The 24,037-nt window shown below is 35.8% G+C and overlaps 1 protein-coding gene and 1 pseudogene across 1 annotated transcript; one reads left to right on the top strand and one right to left on the bottom strand.

Moving 5' to 3' along the window:
* On the bottom strand, positions 3,976 to 12,196 carry LOC18770479 (beta-glucosidase 13). Its single transcript, XM_020569508.1, has 13 exons — positions 12,014 to 12,196; positions 6,942 to 7,011; positions 6,659 to 6,717; positions 6,422 to 6,497; positions 6,068 to 6,145; positions 5,864 to 5,951; positions 5,508 to 5,763; positions 5,301 to 5,416; positions 5,014 to 5,231; positions 4,890 to 4,921; positions 4,678 to 4,780; positions 4,439 to 4,547; positions 3,976 to 4,319 (listed from the first exon to the last, which is right to left on the bottom strand). Exons 1-13 carry the CDS (start codon positions 12,194 to 12,196, stop codon positions 4,154 to 4,156), a joined length of 1,554 nt encoding a protein of 517 aa, XP_020425097.1. The 3' UTR covers positions 3,976 to 4,153.
* LOC109950487 lies at positions 18,226 to 20,141 on the top strand (annotated as a pseudogene).

Below are 24,037 nucleotides of genomic sequence, written 5' to 3'. Positions count from 1 at the left end.
TAAGCGGGCGATGAGTGCTGGGTCCTGGCAATTAGAGAGAAAGTGTCACGTGATCTGAAGTTATCACCAAGATTCTTTGGGCCATATGAAATTCTCCAGAGGATGGGACAAGTGGCTTATAAATTGAAGCTTCCTGAGGGGTCCAGAATTCATCCAATCTTTCACGTGTCATTGCTCAAAAAGAAGGTGGGCACTAACGTGGCAGTCCAAGACTCTTTGCCTGCACTTTCATATGGAAAGGATACTCTTTTTCTCATGCCACAAGCCATCCTTGGACAACGAAAAAGGAAGAATCAGGAAGAAGTCTTGGTACATTGGAAAGGCTTGTCTCCAGCAGATGCAACTTGGGAAAATTTGAAGGAGCTGCAACTCAGATTTCCAGATGTCAACCTTGAGGACAAGGTTTTTTCGATGGGGGAAGGAATGTCACGTGCTCTCTCATGAGTTAGTGGAGATGGTTACATGGTTATTAGTTGTTGCATAATTGTAGGAGTTTGCATGTCTTTAGTTGTTGAGTAGTTTTAGGAGTCATGTTATTCACTTCTATAGTGGGTGTCATGGGAAAAGTTTCCTCCTTTCTAAGCTTTCAGTTAGAGTCCTTGTTTGTATAAATTTCAGTGGCTTGTCATTAATGAGATATCAGATATTATCCCTTACTGTTAACTTGTCTAACCTGGAGGTTTTGGGTTCCCTCGAACCAACTCTTATCGTCTAATTATTATCCCAATTGAGCCTTCTAAATATTGCTGCAGCCATAGGTGGCCGTAAGAAGAAAACTACATACCAAGTCCCTATACCTAATCGCCCAATCACACGAGCGCTGTCCAAAGCACATAACAGAAAGAGGAAGAGAGCAGGGGTTGGGTAGGGTGGGGTGGTTGAGATTTAGTTTTTCATTTTTATTTCATTTTCTAACTTTTATAATATATATTTTTAATTAGATAAACGGTTTTAACCCTCAAATTAACAGCCAAATTGATTGAAGGATATCGAGTTATTAGAGGACGCAATTGCCTATAAAAAAAAGTTCGAGGACAAACTTTAACATTGAGAGCTCATCTGTGGAATCATTTAGGGTTGAGGGTTCCTTTTTTTTGACCTCTGCCATGTTAAAATTTCTATTGAGAAACTTGAAGATATAGATATAAATTAGAACTTTAAAGATCCGCAACCTGACAGCAGTTCATTGGAAATTTGTGCTTCAAATTTGAAGTGTCTCAAATGGGTTGGAAATTTCAAATGAGTTGAAAATTTGATGAACCATCAGGAATCTCAAGCTTCTACATTTATCATCGGTGCATTTATACGAATTTAAGAGAATATTAATCACATGAAATATTAAACAAAAACGCCTGCATTGCACCTTATTATTATTGTAAGTTTTGCATCTCAGTCTCTCCTACTTTGCCCCCATCTGCGCTTGTGCTCTTCTTCTACTTCCTATGTTTGCTACATTTAATTCCAAAGATAACCCAATCACTTCTTCTTTCTAAAAATCTGCAACTACCATCTTATTATTTGGTACTACCTTATTTCTTTAATTTCTTCTTTTGAAGAAATTAAACAAACTCACGCCATGGTCTTCTTTCCCCATCAAATCCCCGTTTCTCCATTCTTCTTCTACACTTTTGCACATATCAAACTCACAATCAAATTGCAGAAACCAAAAAACAAAGTAAATCAAACCCACAAACAGAAAATACATCAAATCAAACTCAAGAATAAATTAAAACAAAAACTCAAGAAGGAATTAAAACGAACCCAAGAGAAAGATGAAGACAAACCCCCAAGAGCAAAAATTAAATTAAACCTAGCCAACCAACAAAACCAGCCATTTTAATATTCCTTATTTCTCAGTTTTATGGTTATAGCATAAATACTAAGAACATAGAAAAAAAATTCTAGAATCCAAATAAAACAACGTGAAAGGCCAAGTAATTATGAATGTATTCTTCTTTTTGTATAAGGAACATATATATAGTGCATCATGCCTTAAAGGCCAAGTAAGACCATTACTCTGAATTCTATGTACAGTAGGAAATTAAAAATAGAAAAAGAAATAAATTACAATCAATACAAATCGCCAACTCACACCAACATCTTTTGTGTTTGCACCCTTCTTGGACCACCACAGCTAGGGTAATCATCCCACCATAACCACTAAGGGCCAAAATACCCCTCCTTTATCGAGTCAACAAACTAGGATAAATTAAGCATAAAAAAACATAAAGAATAATTAAAACTAAACTCTAACAAGGAGAAGATGTTAGAGTATAGTGCTTTAGATTGTGACACTTGTCATAATCTTACTGTAGTAGTTTGTTTGTTTGTTATCTGTAGCTATATAGAAGATTTTCTCATGTAATTACAATGCTATTAAGAAAATATATCAGATTGTTCTCTCTAGCTTCTCTCTCTCTCTCTGCTCTTGATTCAATATACAAGATTACAGTATATGTTTGATCAGCTGATATAGATTAACATGGTATCAATCGCCATTGTTGCTTACGCTTGAAGTTTTTTCGATCCTCTGTTACTTCCGCATTCTCTGATTCGGCTCGTTGTCTTTCTCCGATTCGATACTTCGTCTTCTCCACTTTCTACTTTCTGAAATTTCTAGGGTTTCGTGTTTATATTCCGTTCTTGATCGGTCCTTTCTGAATCTTGCACAGCAAGTGTTTGTTGTATTGTCTCACTCACGAGTTGATCTTGCAATCCCGATGGTGACTGCTTCGCAGCTTCAGTTGCTTCAATCTCCAATTACGGCCCTTATTTCCTCCATCTCTACGTCTGTTAATGTCAGGCTGGATGATTCGAACTACCTCAATTGGAACTTTCATATGCAACTTTTGCTTGATAGCAATGGAATCATGGGGTATGTTGATGGTTCGATCCCTTGCCCATCTCAACACGGTTCGACCTCTGATGAATCTGGTATCATTTCTTCTTCTCCAACTGATGAATATATAGTATGGAAAATGCATGATAGAGCTATTATGCAATTGATCACTGCAACATTGTCACCTATTGCTATGTCCTGTGCGATTGGTAGCACTAGCTCCAAGGATAAGTTGTATAGAAGTATTGTAGGGGCTCTACAATACTTAACTTTCACAAGGCCAGATATTGCCTTTTCTGTGCACCAAGTCTGTCAGTTTATGCAGAATCCAATGGTATCCCATTTTACTGCGGTTAAACGTATATTACGATATCTAAAGGGCACAATGCAGTTTGGTATCTCATATACTATGGGAGATTTGCAGTTAAAGGCTTTTAGTAATGCTGATTGGGCAGGGGACCCTAATGACAGAAGATCTACTACTGGTTTGGTGGTGTTTTTGGGTAACAATCCAATTTCGTGGTCCTCTAAGAAGCAACAAACTGTTTCCAGATCATCAACCGAAGCTGAATATCGAGCTTTATCATTTACCTCAGCTGAATTGGATTGGATCAAACAGTTATTAGCATTTCTGCACATTCCCCTACCTCGTGTGCCTGTCCTCTTTTGTGACAATCTCTCAGCCATTGCCTTATCTTTTAATCCTGTTCAGCATCAGAAGACCAAACACATAGAAATCGACGTGCATTTTGTTCGCGAAAGAGTATCACTGAAACAACTCTCTGTGCAGTTTGTGTCTTCCCAAGAGCAGTTTGCTGATATTCTTACAAAGGGGTTGAGTGGTCCTCTTTTTAGAACTCATTGCTGCAATCTCATGCTTGGTTCCTCACAGCATGCTCTTGAGGGGGGATGTTAGAGTATAGTGCTTTAGATTGTGACACTTGTCATAATCTTACTGTAGTAGTTAGTTTGTTTGTTATCTGTAGCTATATAGAAGATTTTCTCATGTAATTACAATGCTATTAAGAAAATATATCAGATTGTTCTCTCTAGCTTCTCTCTCTAGCTTCTCTCTCTCTCTCTGCTCTTGATTCAATATACAAGATTACAGTATATGTTTGATCAGCTGATATAGATTAACAGAAGATACAAACTCACACAACGAGCTCATAACAAGTTACTGCAACTTATTTCGACTCAAATAGAGTTAAGCTATAAAAGAAAACTAAAAACTTTAAAAAAAACTCAAACTTTTGGTTCCCATCATTATTGTCTACAAATATTTAGATCACTTTCGTACTTTTTTCAAAGATATTACTTGAGCAAATTTTTGAACCAGTATGCAGAGCGTTTTGGGTGCCTTTTTAGATCATCATTGTAATCCACATAGGTGATACCAAATCGAACAGTATATCCTTCATTCCATTCAAAGTTGTCTAGTAATGACCATGAGAAATATCCTTTGACCTTAGCACCTTTTCTGCATAAAAAAAAGGGGAAGAATTCAATGTATTAATGCCAATGTAGTGTTTAAATAACCAAAATCTAAGATGAATATACCTTAGATTGCCTTAATTAATTTCTTAAACAAGCGCTTACCTCATGGATGCGTGAAGGTAACAAAGGTGATGGTAGTAATAGTCAATTCTTTCGGTATCATTAAGGGCTTGCTCAAGTGGTAATTTGGGATCATTGAACTCATCAACACCTACAATATAATGCATTACCATATGCATTTAGTTTTAAATTTAGACCTTATAACACTTACATTATTTCATACCATTATATATGTGAAACAGTAATGATACGATTAATGACAATTTAAAACTATTAATTACCATTCTCAGTAATGTAAATGATTGGATTATTATACTTTTCTTTTGTGTAGAGTACAAGATCATGAATTCCTTTTGGATAAACATATAACCAATCTGAAGCAGCCTGCAACCCAATTAAAAGATAATTGAGATTTTAGGAGTATTTTGTATGTGGAAAACAATATGAATCCTAGCCAAATGCTAATAGTATAAGCTAATAATTTGATTTGCACCTGTGGACCAATAGGTACCTCATTAAGCTCAGCTGCCAAAAAATATACATATATAAATATTAGAATTTAACTATTCTAATAACTTAATTCATTGCTCAAAGTAAAATTTTCAATTTGAACTCACTTGTAATATTAACGTGAGAATCTGTTAAGTAGCTTGCACGTGCAGAAATAATGCCACGTTCATTACTTGCATATCTAGCAGTATAGTAATTTATTCCAATAAAATCAAATGACCCTTTTAGTAATTCGGATTCTTCTTCCGTGAATTTTGGTAATCGTTCTCTAACATTTGACCGCATATTATGCGGATAGTCACCGTTTGTCAATGGGTCCATAAACCTAGAAAACATGTAAATTCATAAATAAAACATATAATTGAGTAGATATATAAATTAATAATATACTTGCCATCCAAGAATAAAATCCAAAGCTCGGAATGTAGCATTTATATCCGTTATTGCCTCCGAAGCAGGCTCAAACCAAGGTGACACCAATGTTATTCCTATTGAGCCATTTTGAAATGCCTACGCAAGAAAATTCAAGAATTTTTGTTAATTTACAGTGAGGAAAATTTTAATATACAAATTATTATGTCTTATGTTGTAATTAATTGACCTGATATTTATCTTTATACAATTTTACAGCAGCTGCATGAGCAAGGAGTTGGTGGTGTGTCACCAAATATGGTTCAGTAGCCGAATTTCCACCTGTGCAGTTTAGGTTTTGCCAAGTAGAGCCTCGTCCCGGTGCGTGGGACCCGTATGCATAACCATTGATACTAAAGGTGTATGGCTCATTCAAAGTGATCCAGTGTTTTACTCGATCTCCAAAGTACTCAAAACAGAGTTTTGCATATGCTTTAAAATGATCACTGTATATAGTATGCACAATTCAAGATGTAGATGTTACTGTAATATGTATTTCATTAAATGATCATTACCATGTATTGAGGATAGAATTTGTTTGCTTACACAATTTTAGGGCTTAAAAAACCACCATATTCGTCATCCAAAGCTTGAGGAAGATCCCAATGGAAGATTGTCACAAATGGTGTTAGACCTGTATATATATATATATATATATATATATATATATATAATGAGTAAAAGCAAATTAAATCTTTGATTAAATGATAAGAGTTTTAACTATTGATCATTGATCATGTAACTACTCACCGTTACGTATGAGTTCATTGATGAAATTGTTGTAATAGATGATTCCATCCATATTCACGCCCCCACTTAGCGTTCCATCTAATAATTAAAATAAAATAAAATAAATAGGAAAATAACTCGATCTACAAACATAAATTAAAGTAAACACAAATAATTTAACTGTATATTCTTGGCCTAAATAAAATTCGACTCTAATTTAGTTTGGTTCAGTTCTTTAGTTAATTATTTCAATTCAGAACAAAATGCTGGTTATTATACAGCTCAAAACATAAATGGAGCAATCTCGACCGTCTAATAATTAAAACAAGAACAAAAAAGAATTGTTATGACAATATTGAGAGTGCATCAACTTACTTGGTAACAGTCTCGACCATGAAATAGACATCCTATAAGCATCCAACCCCATATTCTTCATTATTGCCACATCTCCCTATTGCCACATCTCCCTATAAGAAATAAGCTAAAACTAGTTAGGATCTCATCTTTAATGTCATGTATTTTGTTAAGAATCCAAAATTTAGTAGGTATACATTGTGTCCTTCAACTTCAAGTACACAAGATCCATATAATAAAATGTTATGGTTTTAGAACCTTATAGCGGTGATACTGATCAACAGCGACATCTCCATTACTGCCATCCTTGATTCTTTCTGCAATTATACATAGAAAATTTTAATTATTTAAAGCATAAAGATTCTAAAATCATATAAAGTGTGTATAGACCGAGTATACATACTGCATGCCCACTAGTAGTTAAGGACACAATTGATCATTTAGATGTCTAAATATGTAATGATAATAATGATAACGAGAAAAACACACCCAAAAAACAAAAAAAAACTTCCGCTAACCCACGAAGGTAGAATAGACAGACCTGGATGGCTGTGGGTGTAATTATCCCATATGCTTGGTCCTCTACCATCTTCTTTTACAGCACCGGCATACTGAAATGTGTATATATATATATATATATATATATATATATCATGCATGTGGAAGCTAATTGATCTGTGACATAATAAACACAAATCAAAGGTTAATTATTAATTAAGCCCCGAGAAGGAATTGTTAAAGTATAAGAGATTTAGCTGAGTTTGTTACTTAAATTGTGAGCCTTTGGATCACAGTCCAAATGGACAGCTAGGATGTATTCTTAGGTGTAGTTGATTTGTGCCAAGTGTAGCTATCTCATAGGGTAGTTAATGATTGGTTAGATTTGCTGATGTAAGAGAGAATATTCTTTTCTTTTACTGTTATATTGGTATGCACAGATTGTGCATGACTAAGAGTGAGAATACAATCTGATATTTTCATCTTCTTCTTCTCCAAGTTTTCTCTCTACATTTTACTAGAGCTCCATTCACCTATAATCCAAAAACATGGCAGATCATAGTCTGCAAATGCTAACATGGTATCACTGAGCCTGGTTTGATCGTGTAGCTGGGCGCTTGAATCTGTGAAGGCTGTGAGCTGCGATTTTTCTGTAAAAAAAAAAAAACCTGCTCTCTGTGAAATCTGTCTAACATGGCAGGATCTGGAGGTGGTGAGCTGCGTGCTCCAATCTTCAATGGTGAGAACTATGAATTCTGGAGCATAAGGATGAAAACCATTTTCAAATCTCATGGGATTTGGGAGCTGGTTGAGAGAGGAATAGAAGGCTCAGATTCGAAGGGAGCTGATGAATCTGATACAAAACAAAAGGAAAAAGAGGAATCAAGTGGTTCTGGGAAGATGGCTATAGCTGAGATCCTGATGAAGGATGCTAAGGCCTTGGGGTTGATTCAAGGAGCAGTATCTGAGGTGATCTTCCCCAGGATTTCTCATGAAGAATCATCTCATGGAGCCTGGAACATCCTGAAGCAGGAATTTCATGGTGATAAGCAGGTAAGAAGTGTAAAACTGCAGGGACTTCGTAGAGAATTTGAATACACTAGAATGAGAGAGGATGAATCTCTATCTGCTTATCTTACAAAGTTGTTTGATCTAATAAACCAAATGAGAGGTTATGGGGAAGAACTATCTAGAGAAAGAATTGTGCAGAAAATGTTAATTAGTCTGCTGCCTGGATATGATCCAATCTGTTCTGTGATTGAACATTCAAGGGATCTAGATGTAATTGAGGTTCAAGAGGTGGTAGCCTCATTGAAGAGCTTTGCTCAAAGGTTGGAAAGACATCATGAGAACAAAACTGAGAAGGCCTTTGCTAGTCTGAGTACAGATACCAAATCTGCTAAGGCCACTGGAAATCAGAATTCCAAGCAGCAGAAGACTTGGAAAGACAAAGGGAAGAAGTGGGATAATAAACCTACGGATGGAACTAAAACTCCTTGCAAACATTGTGGGAAATTGCATTATGGAGAATGTAGGTTCAAGGGCAAACCAAAGTGCTATAACTGTGACAAGCTTGGTCACATTGCCAAAGACTGCTATAGCAAGAAACCTGAACAGCAGCAGCAGCTTCAGTTTGCTACTCAGGTTACTTCTTCACCAACCATGTTCTATGCTAACAATGCAACTGAGAAAAGGTCCATGGAAGAGGTATGGTACTTGGACAGTGGGTGTAGTAACCACATGACTGGCAGAGAAGATGTTTTGATTGATATTGATAGGAATGTGACTGCAAAAGTTGCTATGGGAACAGGACAGTTGGTTGATGTTATTGGAAAAGGAAGCCTGATGGTTCAAACTAAAATGGGAAGGAAATATATCAAGGAGGTGCTATTGGTATCTGGTCTCAAAGAGAACCTACTCAGCGTTGGACAAATGATGGAGCATGGATATTTCCTAATTTTTGGAGATAATAAGGCAGAAGTCTATGATGATAGCTCTCTTTCAAATCTAGTGGCTAGAGTGGATATGAAAGGAAATAGAAGTTTTCCTTTGAAACTTCAAACAGATTTACATATTGCTCTAACTGCAAGCATTAACCAATCAACCTTGCTTTGGCATAGGAGAATGGGGCACTTAAACTTGCAGAGTTTGAAACTGCTGCAGAATGAAGACATGGTGTTTGGTCTGCCAGAAATCAAAAATACAAATGCAGTGTGTGAAGGCTGTACTTTTGGAAAACACTGCAGGAAGGCATTTCCAAAAGAAGCAACCAGCAGAGCTACATCTCCACTGGAATTGGTACACACTGATGTGTGTGGACCAATGCAAACTGTTACCAAAGCAGGAAACAGGTATTTCCTCACCTTTATAGATGACTGTACAAGAATGTGCTGGATCTATTTCTTGAGATGCAAATCTGAGGTATTCACAGTGTTTAAGAGGTTTAGAGCCACTGTTGAATTGCAAAGTGGATATAAGGTGAAGAAACTAAGAAGTGATAGGGGAGGAGAGTACACCTCTAATGAGTTCAATAAATTCTGTGATGAAATGGGAATGGAGAGGCAGCTTACAGTGGCATACTCACCACAGCAGAATGGTGTGGCTGAGAGGAAAAACAGAACCATAGTGGAGATGGCCAAGTGTATGATGATTGAGAAGGGCATGCCACTTGAGTTTTGGGCAGAAACTGTTAATACTGCAGTGTATATTCTAAACCGAAGTCCAACTAAAGCTCTGGACAAGAAAACACCATTTGAAGCCTATAGTGGGAGAAAGCCAGGACTTAAACACTTAAGAGTGTTTGGATCTTTGTGCTATGCACATGTTCCAAATCCACAGAGGCAGAAACTGGATTCAGCAAGCAACAGATGTGTGTTTCTAGGATATGGCAGCTGTGAGAAAGGGTATAGACTGTATAACATTGCCACTGAAAAGGTGATTATCTCAAGGGATGTGGTATTTAATGAAGAAGCTAGCTGGGATTGGAATGCACAGCAAGAATGCAGTGTTTCAGTGCCACTTACTGATGCTGTGTCTGAAAAAGAGAAAGGGAGCTATGACACAGTTGTGAAGCAAGCAGAACATTCAATTGATAATGAGTTGCTAACAGAAGACAATGAAGAAAGATCTGTGGTTGACACAGGTACTCAAGATATTGACCACACTCCATTGAGATACAAAAGTCTTACAGAGATCTATGAAAGCTGCAACATCTGCATCATTGAACCAGAATCCTTTGAAGAAGCTGTCAAGGATGCAGCATGGCAAAAGGCAATGGAAGCAGAACTTGAGATGATAGAAAAGAATGAAACTTGGGATTTGGTAAAAAGACCATCTGATAAACCTATAGTTGGTGTCAAATGGATCTTTAAAGTCAAGCTAAATCTGGATGGTTCTGTTCAGAAAAACAAAGCAAGGCTAGTAGCTAAAGGCTACACTCAAAAGCCAGGAATTGATTTCAATGAGACATTTGCACCTGTTGCTCGGCTTGACACAGTTAGAACACTGATTGCTCTGGCTGCTCAGAAAAGGTGGAAACTGTTTCAGCTTGATGTAAAGTCAGCCTTCTTAAATGGAGTGCTACAAGAGGAGGTGTATGTGGATCAACCTCCAGGATTTGTGGTTCAAGGCAAGGAAGACAGAGTTTATAGACTCAAGAAGGCTCTTTATGGTCTCAAACAAGCTCCAAGAGCTTGGTATGAAGAAATTAATTCATACTTTGCTGCTGCAGGATTTCAGAAAAGTCCTAGTGAGGCTACATTATATGTAAAAGCTGCAGAAAGTGGAATCCTAATTGTTTCACTATATGTAGATGATATCATCTACACAGGAAGCTCTGAAGAATTGGTGATGAGTTTTAAAACTGAAATGATGAAGAGATATGAAATGACAGATCTGGGATTGTTGCATCATTTTCTGGGATTGGGTGTGATACAAGCTGAGTCCTACATCTTCTTGCATCAGAAGAAATATGCAAGAACACTGTTGGACAAGTTTGGTTTAAAGGACTGTAAAGCAGTGTCAACTCCACTTGCTATGAATGAGAAGTTATCCAAGGAGGATGGAAGTGAACAGGCTGATGAAAAGCTGTACAGACAGATTGTTGGAAGCTTACTATATCTGACTGCAACAAGGCCAGATATCATGTTTGCTGCAAGTCTCTTAGCAAGATACATGCATGGACCTACTAAGAAACATATGGGAACTGCTAAGAGAGTACTTAGATACATTCAAGGTACTCTAGACTATGGCATTGCATATGAGAAAGGAAAAGAGGCAATGCTGGTTGGATATTGTGACAGTGATTGGTCAGGCTGTGAAGATGATATGAGGAGCACATCTGGCTATGCCTTTCACCTTGGATCAGGTGTTTTCTCTTGGGCATCTGTTAAGCAGAGCAGTGTAGCTCTATCCACTGCAGAGGCAGAATATGTTAGTGCAGCTGAAGCTACAGCTCAAGCAGTCTGGTTAAGGTTTGTTCTATCTGATTTTGGTGAAGAACAAGTTGAGGCTACAACAATCCTATGTGACAACACTTCTGCAATAGCAATAACAAAGAATCCTGTGCATCATCACAGGACAAGACACATAAGCAGAAGGTTTCATTTCATCCGAGATGCTTTGCAAAATGGTGAGATTGATCTGCTATACTGCAAAACTGATGAGCAGAATGCAGACATCTTCACTAAGGCTTTGGCAAGGAATAGGTTTGAATATCTAAGGAGCAAGCTTGGAATTATTTCAGCTAAACACTTAGAAGGGAGTGTTAAAGTATAAGAGATTTAGCTGAGTTTGTTACTTAAATTGTGAGCCTTTGGATCACAGTCCAAATGGACAGCTAGGATGTATTCTTAGGTGTAGTTGATTTGTGCCAAGTGTAGCTATCTCATAGGGTAGTTAATGATTGGTTAGATTTGCTGATGTAAGAGAGAATATTCTTTTCTTTTACTGTTATATTGGTATGCACAGATTGTGCATGACTAAGAGTGAGAATACAATCTGATATTTTCATCTTCTTCTTCTCCAAGTTTTCTCTCTACATTTTACTAGAGCTCCATTCACCTATAATCCAAAAACATGGCAGATCATAGTCTGCAAATGCTAACAGGAATTGACCTGGTAAGCTGCTGAGGCTGTCCCAAATATGAACCCGGGTTCGAGAGCATCCAAACTTTTCCTATTGAACAATTTACAAATGGGTTGTAGATCTGTATCAGCACCAGCTTTGCTATTTGTTAATGCAGAGCCAAAGAGTAGCATCACACATAAGAGCAAAGAGCCTAATCGCATCATTACCATAATTAACTGGAGGGTTTTTGGTGCTCTGGTTCTTCCTGCCATAGGGCATGTGTTTTTATAGAGAGAGTGTGGTGGTGTAAACGCAAGTGGGCTTTAAGATCAAGCAAATGATGGGTAATAAATTAACCGAGTAAATGGTAGGAACACTCACAAAATTAAGTCCTAAAAAACATCAACATGACCTTTCACTACCAAATTTCCAGCATGTCAAAAATCATTATCTTATTAAGAAATTAAATTAAGATAATGAAGGGGTTAACCAAAAGCCAACTAGTCACAAAATCAATCCAAGCATCCTTCTCTACTCCAATCCCTTCTATTCTACCACGGTACCGGCAATGTGCACATCCGACACTTAAATTTCCAGTGTGGGTGAAAGAAGCTACTGCTTCTAAATCTCCTTGAATATAAAACATACTAATGTTAGAGAGCTTGGAGGGAGAGTGAAGAAACAATCATGATTTAGCTTTAATTGTCTTTTACAAGACTGTTTATCGGCATCATGGAGAGAGGACTATGTCTACAATTTTTTATTTTTTATTTCCTCAATTTATTTTGAACGTTGTAAAGGATTGTTCGTACATGCTTACTCAGACCTAAAGTGAAGTATATTAAGCAGTATAACTTGAGTGTCGAGTCCACCAGGAGTGGAAAGAAAGAACACAATTCTTTTAGAAAATAATTATGTTTTGTAATCAGTGTTTGTTCTATAATATAAAACTATTTTTTTAAAAAAAAATTAAAAACCCACTTTTCTCTCTAGCTTTTGTGTATGCTTTGATTGCGCATCTCTTTCCTCTAGAGTCCCAAACTCAATCCATGTCTGTAACTGTTAGGTTTCACACTTGGTAAACCCGCTTTGATACCATGAAGGAAGTTGAGGTTACACTCCAAAATCAATTTGCAATGGGGGGAGTAGCCCTACTCCTTATAAGCTCTTCCTAGATTTCTCAACTTTCCAATATGAGACATTTTCACCTTCACATTCTGACAATAAGCATTCACATTAAGCTCAAGTTCGGATCATACTAATTAACTTACAAACCTATATTGAAAGCTTTTCTTTAGTTCTCCAAAAAAATAGTAAAACTAAAATATAAATTACAACCAAGAGAAATAGAGAGAGGGAGGAGAGAGCTCAAGAGAAGAGATGTTGAACAAAATAAGGTATATATATATATAGGGGACGGATCCGTGGCACCATATTTTTGACACAATTTTTGACACAAGTTCTAGTCCTTTAGATCTATAAACTTGTAATGGTTGAGATGTACTTTGATTTCTCAAAACAATAAATTTTCTTCAATTAATATTTATAAGTTGGGATTAAAATTTTGATACCATATTAATTAAGAATTCATTCTCTCTCTCTCTCATCTCATTAATTATCTTTAATTAGTTCTTTCCCTTTCCCACTACTCTTTTGTTCCTTCGCACCCTATGCATTTTTTGCTCTCTCTTTCTTCTACATTCATCATCTGCCTGCGATCTTCTCTTCTCTACTAATTAATTTGTGGCTTGAAGCAAATGAGAGGGAAAAAAAAGTAGCTATATCCTCATCTTCTATATGGTCTGTTGGAACAAAGAAATCTTCCAATGTTTTAGCTTAAACTTTATATTCAACATCTTCATAACCAATATTTATTGAAATTTTTTTATTATGTGATAAAAATAAAATATAAAGAAGAAGAAACCAATATGATTGTAAGATACTACAGATTAATATATAACATTATTAAAAAAAATGTAATAATATTGGTGGGAAATTGTGAGATGTAGAGGGGAGATGAATGCATGGAGAATAAGAGAGAGACACGATGCAGAGGGACGAAGGGCAAGAGCCAAATAGGAAATAAAGAGAATGAAAACTAAGGCGCCTTACTTCCCTAACTCTGAAGTAATTTTGATTGAACAGAAACAAAGACCCAGTTTCTCTCCAACGCCCACAAATTGGCTAGATTAATGTGAACTTCTTTTGTAGATTATTAAAACAATGATTTATCAATATAAATCTTAACTCTAAGTATTAATTGCTAGTTTGTGATTTAGATGGAATGGTTTGCTGAAATTGGATGGCTAGTTTGTGATTTCAGGGTTACTGAAAAAGCAAGAAGAAGAAGAAGGGAGGTGATGTTAATGAGAAGGCACGAAGAAGAGAAGAAGAAGAAGTGCCTTGTTTCAATAAGCCATCAAAACTTAATAATTAAATGAAGAGAGAGGAAATACAAAAGTCAATTATAATTCATTTTCTATAAATGCTTATTCAAATAATAAAATAATTAATTTCTTTAATCACATCCATTGATATAGGGGCGGATTGGTGGCACCATATTTTTGACACAATTTTTGGGCCATAGATTACTCCACTTTTAATGGATGATATTAAATATGACATAACTTTTTGACATAAAAAATAAATTAAAATAATTTTCTCTCTCCTCTCTCAATTTTCTCGAAAAGGTAAATTTCTATCACAAAATAAATTTTTTTCTCAAAATATATCCTATTCCTTTTGTTTATTTGCAAACTTTCAATTGTTTACTCAATGCCACCTAACTCCATTTGCTATTTGTTCCTTGGTGCTGGCGGCTCCTCTTTCTTCTGTTTTTTTGTTATTTGTTTTTAATCAATGTCATCACCACTTCTTCTTCTTTTCTTTGGTTTACTTACATGGTGCGGCACTCCATACTTTCTTTTCAATATGTGCTAGTATTTGTTGCTTCATCACTAGCAAATCCACTTTGTTGGCCATTCTAGGAACATAACTAATGGCTGTGTTGGGCATAAGAGCCAGGGGCGATTTGCAGTCTTCAAGTTCAACTAAGCACCCTAAAATTAATGAATTGTGGAAGATGTATTGTAAACAAATACCATTTTTTTTTTTGGGTTAAACACAAGGGCTTTAAAAAAGATTGTGTCAACTTTTTTAAAAATTATTTTTTTAAAAAACACAATCGGGCTTTAAAAAAAGGTTGTTGTCCTTAAGGTTAAGATCCATCTAAAAGCGCTTATATGATCTAGATGTGCTTTTAAATTCTTATGCCAAATGATGTCAGAAGCACTTTTAGTCCTTCTATAAGCACAAAATTGTTTAACAATTGATGGTTACTAATAATCTTGATTCTGAGATGTATAGCAGTTAGTTTAACTTTATTACTGTTTTTTCTTATTGCTTATTGCGTGTAGGTTCTTGTCTTCTTTCTAATCAAGAATTTGTATTTATAAAATTGCTGGCTCTGTTCAAATTCCATGCCTTGCACCATAAGTATTCGTAAATTGTGTATTCATTGTTGGTACTTGACTTGACAGATGAACTTGTTCCGTCAATGGTCTCTCTTGTCAGGGCAATACCTAATTTTGAATATTTTGTACATAAAAAGACTATCCCATACGTAAGGGACTGAATAAAGAGAAAGTACAAGTCAACTTTGTGTTGCGTATTGATCTCCCTCTAACACTCATTTTTCTTGTGGCAATTTCTGGAATCAGTTGCTGACATACATTATTGCCAACAAGTCGCACTACGACTTCGGGGGAGCTGTCATACTTTATTCATCATTTGGAATTCAAACATTTGGAGACCCATCTCGTCCACAAATATTTGGATCTCTTTCGTACTTTTTTCTTGCTTCTTGAGGAATCTTTTGAACTAATACATCGATAGTTTTGAGTATCTTTTTAGATTATCATCATAATTCACATATAGTTGATACCAAACCGAACAGTGTATCCGAAATTCCATTCAAAGTTGTCTATAATAACGACCATGCAAAATACGTTATAAAAAGTAATAGTTTTCCTCTTTCCGTAAAGCCAAATACAAAATATTTATATTATAAATAACATATAAACAAATTGGAAAGCTTTGAAGGTATAATGAAATTAAAGAAAACAAAATAATAGGTAAGTAAAAGGAAAATAAATAATAAGTAAGAAGGTGAGTTTGGTATGGTGAAGCACGTCAAAGACGCTGTCCTAAGCCTTTGTAGCCTCCCTACGTGCATGTACTGACGGTCTACAAGACTCCAAGATACGACCCCTTATACACAAACTCAAGATCCGTTATGAGCACGTTCACAGACAGATATAGGTATCCAAGTCACATAACCATTGCCCAAAATAATAATAATAAAAAGTAGAGAATATATGTAAAAGTAGACAAGGAGAGAATTAGAATGTGTATGTGATATTCTGATAATGTATTGTGTGTTATTGTGTGTATTGTTGTGTGTTCAAATGTGAAGGAGGAGTGACCTTTTATAGGCATCCAAAAACATGTAACCTTCACCAACCATAAAAGTTCACCAATCAAAAAATTAAGGCTTTCACTAACCATAAATAAAACCTGAATATTAAATATATATAACCCCCACAATAAATAAAATAAAACAGCCAAAATAATTAAATAAATAAAATGATTAAATTTTTAAAACCTTTTAAAATTCCAACAAAATATCCTTTCACTTTAGCACCATTTCTACACACACAAGTGGAAAAAAAAAAAAGGGAAAATTAAATGTATTGATGTCAATGTAATGTTTAAATAACCAAAATCTGAGACGACTATAACTTAGATGGCCTTGATTAATTATTTAAACATGCACTTACTTAACGGCTGCTTGAAGGTAACAAAGGTGACGATAGTAGTAGTAAATTATATTGGTATCATTAAGAGTCCTACTGTCTCTAGCAGCAAATCTCAATTGGTCATTACACTAGTTTGATGTCAAAAATGCATTAATTACATGGAGACTTGGAAGAAGAAGTATATATGGACTTACCCCCAGGATGTAATTTAGCTCATGACAAGAAAATCCATGTTTGCAAGTTCAGAAAGTCATTGTATGGGTTAAAGCAATCTCCCAGGGCATGGTTTGGTCGATTTACTAAATCTATGAAGAATTTTGGATATACACAGTGTAATTCAGATCACACATTAACGCCCACGACACAATTAATTCGTTTATTCAATTTAATTTATAGTGAAATTATAATTTTGCCCTTTTGGGTAAGGACACATTAGTCACTTTTCGATCCATGAGGATTTTTTGGATTTGATTGGCACCATTGCGTAGAGCTCACTCTCACGAGTTCGTAGACACAAAGTGGGTCCAAATCGAAGTTTTAAAGAAGAAGTTGCGGTTAACGGAAGTGCAGGTGCACAACCGTAACTTTTTCAAAGTTGGATTTTAAGAACAGATCTGCTCTCTCTCGCTCTCCCCACGTGTTCTCTCTCTCTCTCTCTCTCTCTCTCTCTCCAACACTTTCTCTCTTTTCTTAAGACAACCACGCCCTGTAAGAGGCGGGTGGCTGCGCGTGGGCCACTGGGTGGCAACCCATTGTATTCAAAAACACTCCTCACGTCGTCCTAAGTACGACGGTATGCTCGGATTTGGAATTGGTTACCATTTGACTATCGAATGGATATTGAGCCTATTATGCAATATCCGGGTTTGATAGGTTCGGACCGTTCGATCGGTTCTAATTTCGAATATGTTATTCTTTGTATCTCTAAGATCGTGTAGGAACTCACGGATCTAGAATCGAAATCCCGAATACTCCGAATGAACGAGTCTAGGTTTAGGCAAAACGATCGATGTCCGATCGTGCGATAGACTTAGTTTTGACTGCTCGATCTAGATACCAAACTTTCAGAACTTGTTCAGTAGACCTTGTTGGACCTATAAGAACTTTTGGATCGGAAATTGGTGGTCTTGGGCCCCACTCGCCTAGTTGACCAATATATGAAGTTTGACCAATCAGTTGACCGTGAGTCTTCCGATGTCGTTTCATGTTTAGAAAAGCATGAGATTGGCCTTAGAAACTCCCCATTTGTCGTACACACACTTTGAGTCCCGGGAAAGTTAGGAACTTGTTTTAAAGTGCTCATTCAAGGTGTTTTTATTAACTTAGTCCTCGTGTCCCGGGAAAGATACAGTCCTTTCGTGTTCGTTGGTTTAGTCATGTTGCAGAGGACAGAGTCGTGTATTTATCAAATACAGACGAGGATACCGACTATAGCAATAGCTATGTCATGGGTCCACAATGCAGTAAGGTGCAATGTGGAAGAGCTTGATCTTGACATCAGCCCAGGAAGTGAGGTAGCTCCGAAGTTTCCATCTCATGTCTTTCTTTGTGCATCCTTGACATCTCGATCGGTGGACCTGGGCTATACTAGTCTTACAGTGCCCTCCACATTTTCCTCTAATCTCAAATACTTGGAGTTGACAAATGGTTTAGTAAAAGACGGATTTTTCAAATGGATCTCATCTTGCTGCAAATGCATTGAGGACTTAGTTCTACAAGAAGTTGCTGCGAATAATATCACCATTGAAAGCTCGTCTTTGAAAACATTTTCTTTTGTGAATGATGATTCATTTGACGTGCTTAACATCTCATGTGAGAAACTTGAATCTTTAATTATGGAGTGGATAATCCAATCACCTAGCAAACATTCATTAAATATTTTTTCCCCAAGGCTCAAGTATTTCAGTTGGAAGGGGAATTTGATGAACCACCGAAATCTTGGCAATTTAGATATCTTAGAAGAAGCTGAAATTTCTTATGAAGCCTAAAGGAGATGGGTTTGAGAATGTATTTGAGGTTCTTTGCAGTTTAAGCAGGGCCAAAGTTCTTACCCTAAATGAAGAGACCGTTAAGGTAAAGTGAACCGGAACCCTCATGCTTCAGACTGATTCTTTTTATTTTTTTGTCTTTGGCAAATAACTAAATTTCTTATGCAATTTGAACTAAATTTTCCGATTTCTTTGTGGTAGGGGTGATATGTTTAGCTAATTTATATTTTTCTCATGTTTCATAAGTTTGAGCGACTCATTAATTTATCATGGATTCTGTAAAACTGTGTCAGTGCAATAATTTGTGTTGTCACATGTGTTGTATGTTAATCTGTAATATTCATACTTTGAATACAATTATCATCTTCTTGTCCACCGTCTGTACTTAATTGATGTATCAATGAGATTCTGTTTCTTAGGAAAACTGTCCTCTCTTGGTATAGTTTCCTGGCTCTGCCACTAAGTGAGGGCATTTCTTTTGCTTTGATAATGGCCTCACTAACAAGAGTGAAAATCATATTTGTGCTATGTTTTGTTTAAAAGAGTGAAAGGAAGTTGAGAAACATGATTTATAACTTTGCAGGCTCTGTTTTGGGGAGGATCCATGCCACCACCATTAAATAATGTTTGTTCTCTGGATCTGCGGATTGGAAATGTTGTTGATGAGTTAGTCCCAGCTATGGTTTCTCTTTTTAGAGGAATGCCAAATTTGTGTAACATGCTCATAAATACTAAGCCACCTCTGGATGACCCTAAATCTAATGTAAGTTAACTCTGCCATGCACTCACATGTTATCATTTTAGAATCAAACAGGGGCATACTCATCACGCTTTTAAATAACGCAGTTTTCCTTTCTATTTATTTGGTTTTGACTTTTTTTGGGAATCTTCAATTGATTTGCTTGTCTTCTTTTCATTGCAGACATCTGGGTTTAATACGGGATATTGGAAGATGCAAAACCTCGCTTTTATTAATCAGCTTAAGGATGTTACCATAAAGCTTTTTGATGGGTCTAATGGAGTTGAGCTAGTAAGGTATATGCTCGAGTGTGCTCAGAATTTGGAGAAAATGCTCATAATTTGTTTACCCCAGAATTTGGATGACAATATGAGGAGGTTAGACGAAAGCAAGAAAATTTCCCGTGCCACAGTACTGTTCCACGAAAGTCGAGACTTCTTACTGTGAATGTTGATGGATCAATTGTGGCAAATATTTAGATCTGTAATGCTTCAGATTTTAAGCAACAATGTTCATTGTGCACTGCTACATTATTGTGTTCATTGTATAGTATGAACAATTCAGAAGGCATTAGTTTTCGTAAGAATTTCTTTTGGATTTTACAGAGTTCGTTTTCTTGTCCACTTTCTCAAAAATTACTGCTTTCGTTTCGTTAGTTTTCTTAAGCATCAGAGGAGAGCATGAAGAAGAGTTGGTTGACAAATTTTAGAGTATTTAATAGGTAGTAAATCTGCATTTGCAACATGAATTTTCTTCTTCTGACCTCCATTCAAGGGAAAAAGGCCTTGATTGGCAGACGAAAAAAAGATATTAAACTTTAAAAAAATAATGATAATATAGTAGTAATGATATATAATCAAAATTTAAGCAACTACTATATCTGAAATATTCACTTATAGTGTGTGGAGTTCATCTAATAAAATAATATTTTATTTTATTTTTGAAAAAATGAAATTTAAAAGCTATTATCAACTGTGACCCATTACTTAACAAAATTAGCAAGATCCAATACACCCTCAAATTAACAAAATTAGGGTCTTTTGTGCTCTGCTTCGGGAGGGAGGAGACCTGGCAATTCATCACTTTCCAGACTCTGCGGGCCCAAGGGAGATGGGGGGCATCTATCCAATGCGGCTCAAATACCCTCTTGCTCATCCTAGTAAGCATAAGCTCGAATTATATACTTGTTGTTAGGATCAAGAACAATACTTGTCTTTATTTTGGTTCAGTTCAGTGTAGAAATTAATATAATTGATGAAGTAGCTATGGCTAGAGCAAGTTGTAAAGGTGAAGGAGGTTGTAGTGAGAGCAGTGAGAGTATGATAGAAATAGACAGACTTAGTAATCTCCCAGACCAAGTTTCCCATCACATTCTTTCCTTCCTTACTATCAAACACCTTGCCCCTTTTTGCTGTGTGTCCAAAAAATGCAGAGAATTGTCTCTGTCATCTCCGGCATTGGATTTTGATGAATTTACTACCGTGCGTGCGTCCTCGTGTGCTAAGCGGCATAGGTTATTGAATGATTTGGATAGGTTCCTATTTCATCGAGGTAATAATAAGATGGGAGACTTTGGAAAAACCCAAAGGAGATAGAAATTTTTTAAAAGAAGTCAAAACGGACAAAATTGCCCTTATTTATTTTTGGATTTCCTAAGGCATCATTTACATTTGTATGATTCGTTAATCATAGGGCAGTGATTTCATGTTCATTGGCTTAATCATGATGAGGAGGATAGTGAGGAAACACCATGCTTCTGTAAGGATGAGTATTTTCGAATCATGTCATGGGTCCACAATGCTCTGAAGTGTAATGTTGAAGTGCTTGATCTTGACTTCAATGATAATCAAGAGTGGACTCCCAAGTTTCCATCTTCCGTCTTTCTTTGTGGATCTTTGAGGTCTCTTAGGTCCTGTTTGGTTCACGGAATGAATTTGAGGGGAAGTCACTTCCCATGTCATTTCTCAAGGAATGGGAAATGAAAGATTCATTTCCCACATTTGTTAATATCGGGAAAGTAACCGGGAGATTTCACTTTGTTTCCTTTCCCATGTTTGTTTTGAGTAGGAATGGAAAACAAAGTTGGTATAATTTCCAATTATACCCATATTAAATCAAATAAAAAAAGAATGCATTTAATGATACATTGTAATTCTAAATTGTTCATGGGGACAAAATAGTCATAAAATTGTGCATTGAATGTTGACTCATTTTCCCAAACTTTCCCATGAAGAGGGAAAACAAAACTCAAGTTGAGAGGAGGGCTTCACTTTTCCCCCCCTTCTTTCCCATGTGCAAGGCAACCATATCCAATGCCTAGACTTACCAAACATGGGAAAGCATTGAATTCCCATTCCCAAGCCTCCTTTCCCATGAACCAAACGGGGCTTTACGGTGGACATCAATTGTATGGTTATTAAGGTGTCGTCGTCCTCTTTTTCCTCCAATCCCACATTAAGACTAAACCACCTCTGAATGACCTTGAATCTAATGTAAGTTAATGTCTGTGTTATTACTTTATTCCAGATCATATTCATCATAATTTTCCTGACCATGAATGTATGTATGTATAATCATTTCTAGAATGATGAGCATTTTCATCATGCTGTTGCAATAATGCAGTTCTTTATATTTGGTTTTGGTTTAGGTTTTTTTTTTTTTTTTTCGGTTTGGGAAAACCCCTACTGATTTGTTGCTTGTCTTCTTTCCTTTGCAGACATCTGGGTTTGACATGGAATATTGAAAGATGTAAAACCTTGATTTTTATCAGCTTAAGAAGCTTACCATAGAGTTTTACAATTATGACTTGAGAATGGATTTGTGTTAGCAAAGTATATCTTCGAGCATGCACAGAATTAGGAGGAATTTGCTATGGAAAATGCTAAATTTACCATATTTTTATACTCTATTGTGTACACCTCTCTAATAGAGGTGGGCGGGCCCCATTGTATTGGTGGGCTCCACCTCTATTAGAGAGGTGGTACACAATGTGGTATAAAAATGTGGTAAGCCCAGCATTACCCATTTGCTATATATCCCTATCAGTCGTAAATTTTAATTTTCAAAGGAAGCTAAAGAAAAGAAAGATGGTTTGGAATGCCACAGTTGTTTTTGAGGAAAATCAGAAATATAACTGAAAAGGCTCCTCTGATATTTTTGTAGAACTTATTATTATTATTTTTTAATGCGGTTTGTAGAAGTTATTTGTATGAATGCTTTTAGATTCTTGGGAGTAAAAAAAAAAAAAAAATTAACAGAAATGTACCCTATTGGAGTGTTCTTAGTAATTACTTCATATTTCAAACAACACTTTACATGAAGAATACTACCACCTCGCTTACTACTACACCCATAAATATTTGTTTGAAATTGTTGCTCTGGTTGGCAAAGAGATTACAAAATCACAATCTTGCATTTTTGTTACAACAAGTAAGAAATAATCTTAGTCTCTCACATTCTTTTATAGTTAGTAAAATACGGAATAGGAAAAATATGAATAAAATACGGAACGGGAAAAATATGAATAAAATACGTACGTGTTTTATTTGACAATATTTTTGACAAATTACAACTGATAAGTTCGGCCACTATATAATATTTTTAAATAATTTATTTAAATATTTTAATACATATTATTTTTATTCAATAATGTGCGAAACTTATGTGCATAATACGTGAATTTTGTGTGTATTATTGAAAATTTTGTAAAAAAAAAGTGTATTAAACATGAAAAATAAGTACGTACGTGTAAAATAAGAGTATTAAAAGTGAAAATGCTAAATTCTTTCTGGAAAAGTAAAAACTCAAAATGGGACAATAAAGACTCAGGTAATGACCTAATAGTAATGGGTAATGCTCTAAACTACTCTAATTCATAAACAAAAATTGAGGAAAAACAATTTGACACAAAATAAAAAAATAAAATAAAATCACAGTGTCTATGTAAAGAGTATGGCTGATCGGCTATACTATTTATAAAAAAAATTAAAACACAAAAAACCCTAGTAACACTGGGAGGCTATACTAATTTATTTTAAAAAAAAATCCAGAGTATAGCCGTGCGGCATTACTATTTATAAAAAAAAAAGAAAAAAGAGACCCACCTACCAATTAGCGCCACGTGTCAAAAAAAGGATATCCGCTCGGCTATACTATTTATTTAAAAAAAAAACCACAAGAAAAGGACCCCAGTAAGGCCGTGTGGCTATATTCATTAAAATCCCAAGTATAGCAGTGTGGCTATACTCTTTTTTATATCATTAAAAAAACCCGCCTGGCGCTTACCTAGAGCACGTGTCCAACAATGTATAGCCACGTGGCTATATTATTTTTTATAATAAAAAAATCGTAGTATAGCCTCGTGGCAGTACTCTCTAAGTATATTGTATTTAAAAGGACTATAGCCTGCACGACTATACTATTTATTTTTAAAAAAAATTTGAAAGGACTCTTCTAGTTGCATTAGCTTATACGTTAAATATATTAATTTGCTAGTTTCGACATCTACAAAGTAGATATTGAAGACAG

The sequence above is a fragment of the Prunus persica genome, chromosome G7 (assembly GCF_000346465.2).
Source record: "Prunus persica cultivar Lovell chromosome G7, Prunus_persica_NCBIv2, whole genome shotgun sequence".
Taxonomy (NCBI): domain Eukaryota; kingdom Viridiplantae; phylum Streptophyta; class Magnoliopsida; order Rosales; family Rosaceae; genus Prunus; species Prunus persica.
Note: the sequence above shows the minus strand (reverse complement) of the source record. Positions and strands in the feature narration are given on the sequence as shown.

Coding starts and splice junctions, on each gene's coding strand:
- LOC18770479 (XM_020569508.1), bottom strand. CDS start 12,196: ATGGTAATGATGCGATTAGGCTCTTTGCTCTTATGTGTGATGCTACTC. Junction 5,764..5,863: donor TTTTTAAGCCCTAAAATTGT/GTAAGCAAACAA, acceptor TACTATATACAG/TGATCATTTTAAAGCATATG. Junction 4,548..4,677: donor CATTTACATTACTGAGAATG/GTAATTAATAGT, acceptor ATTATATTGTAG/GTGTTGATGAGTTCAATGAT.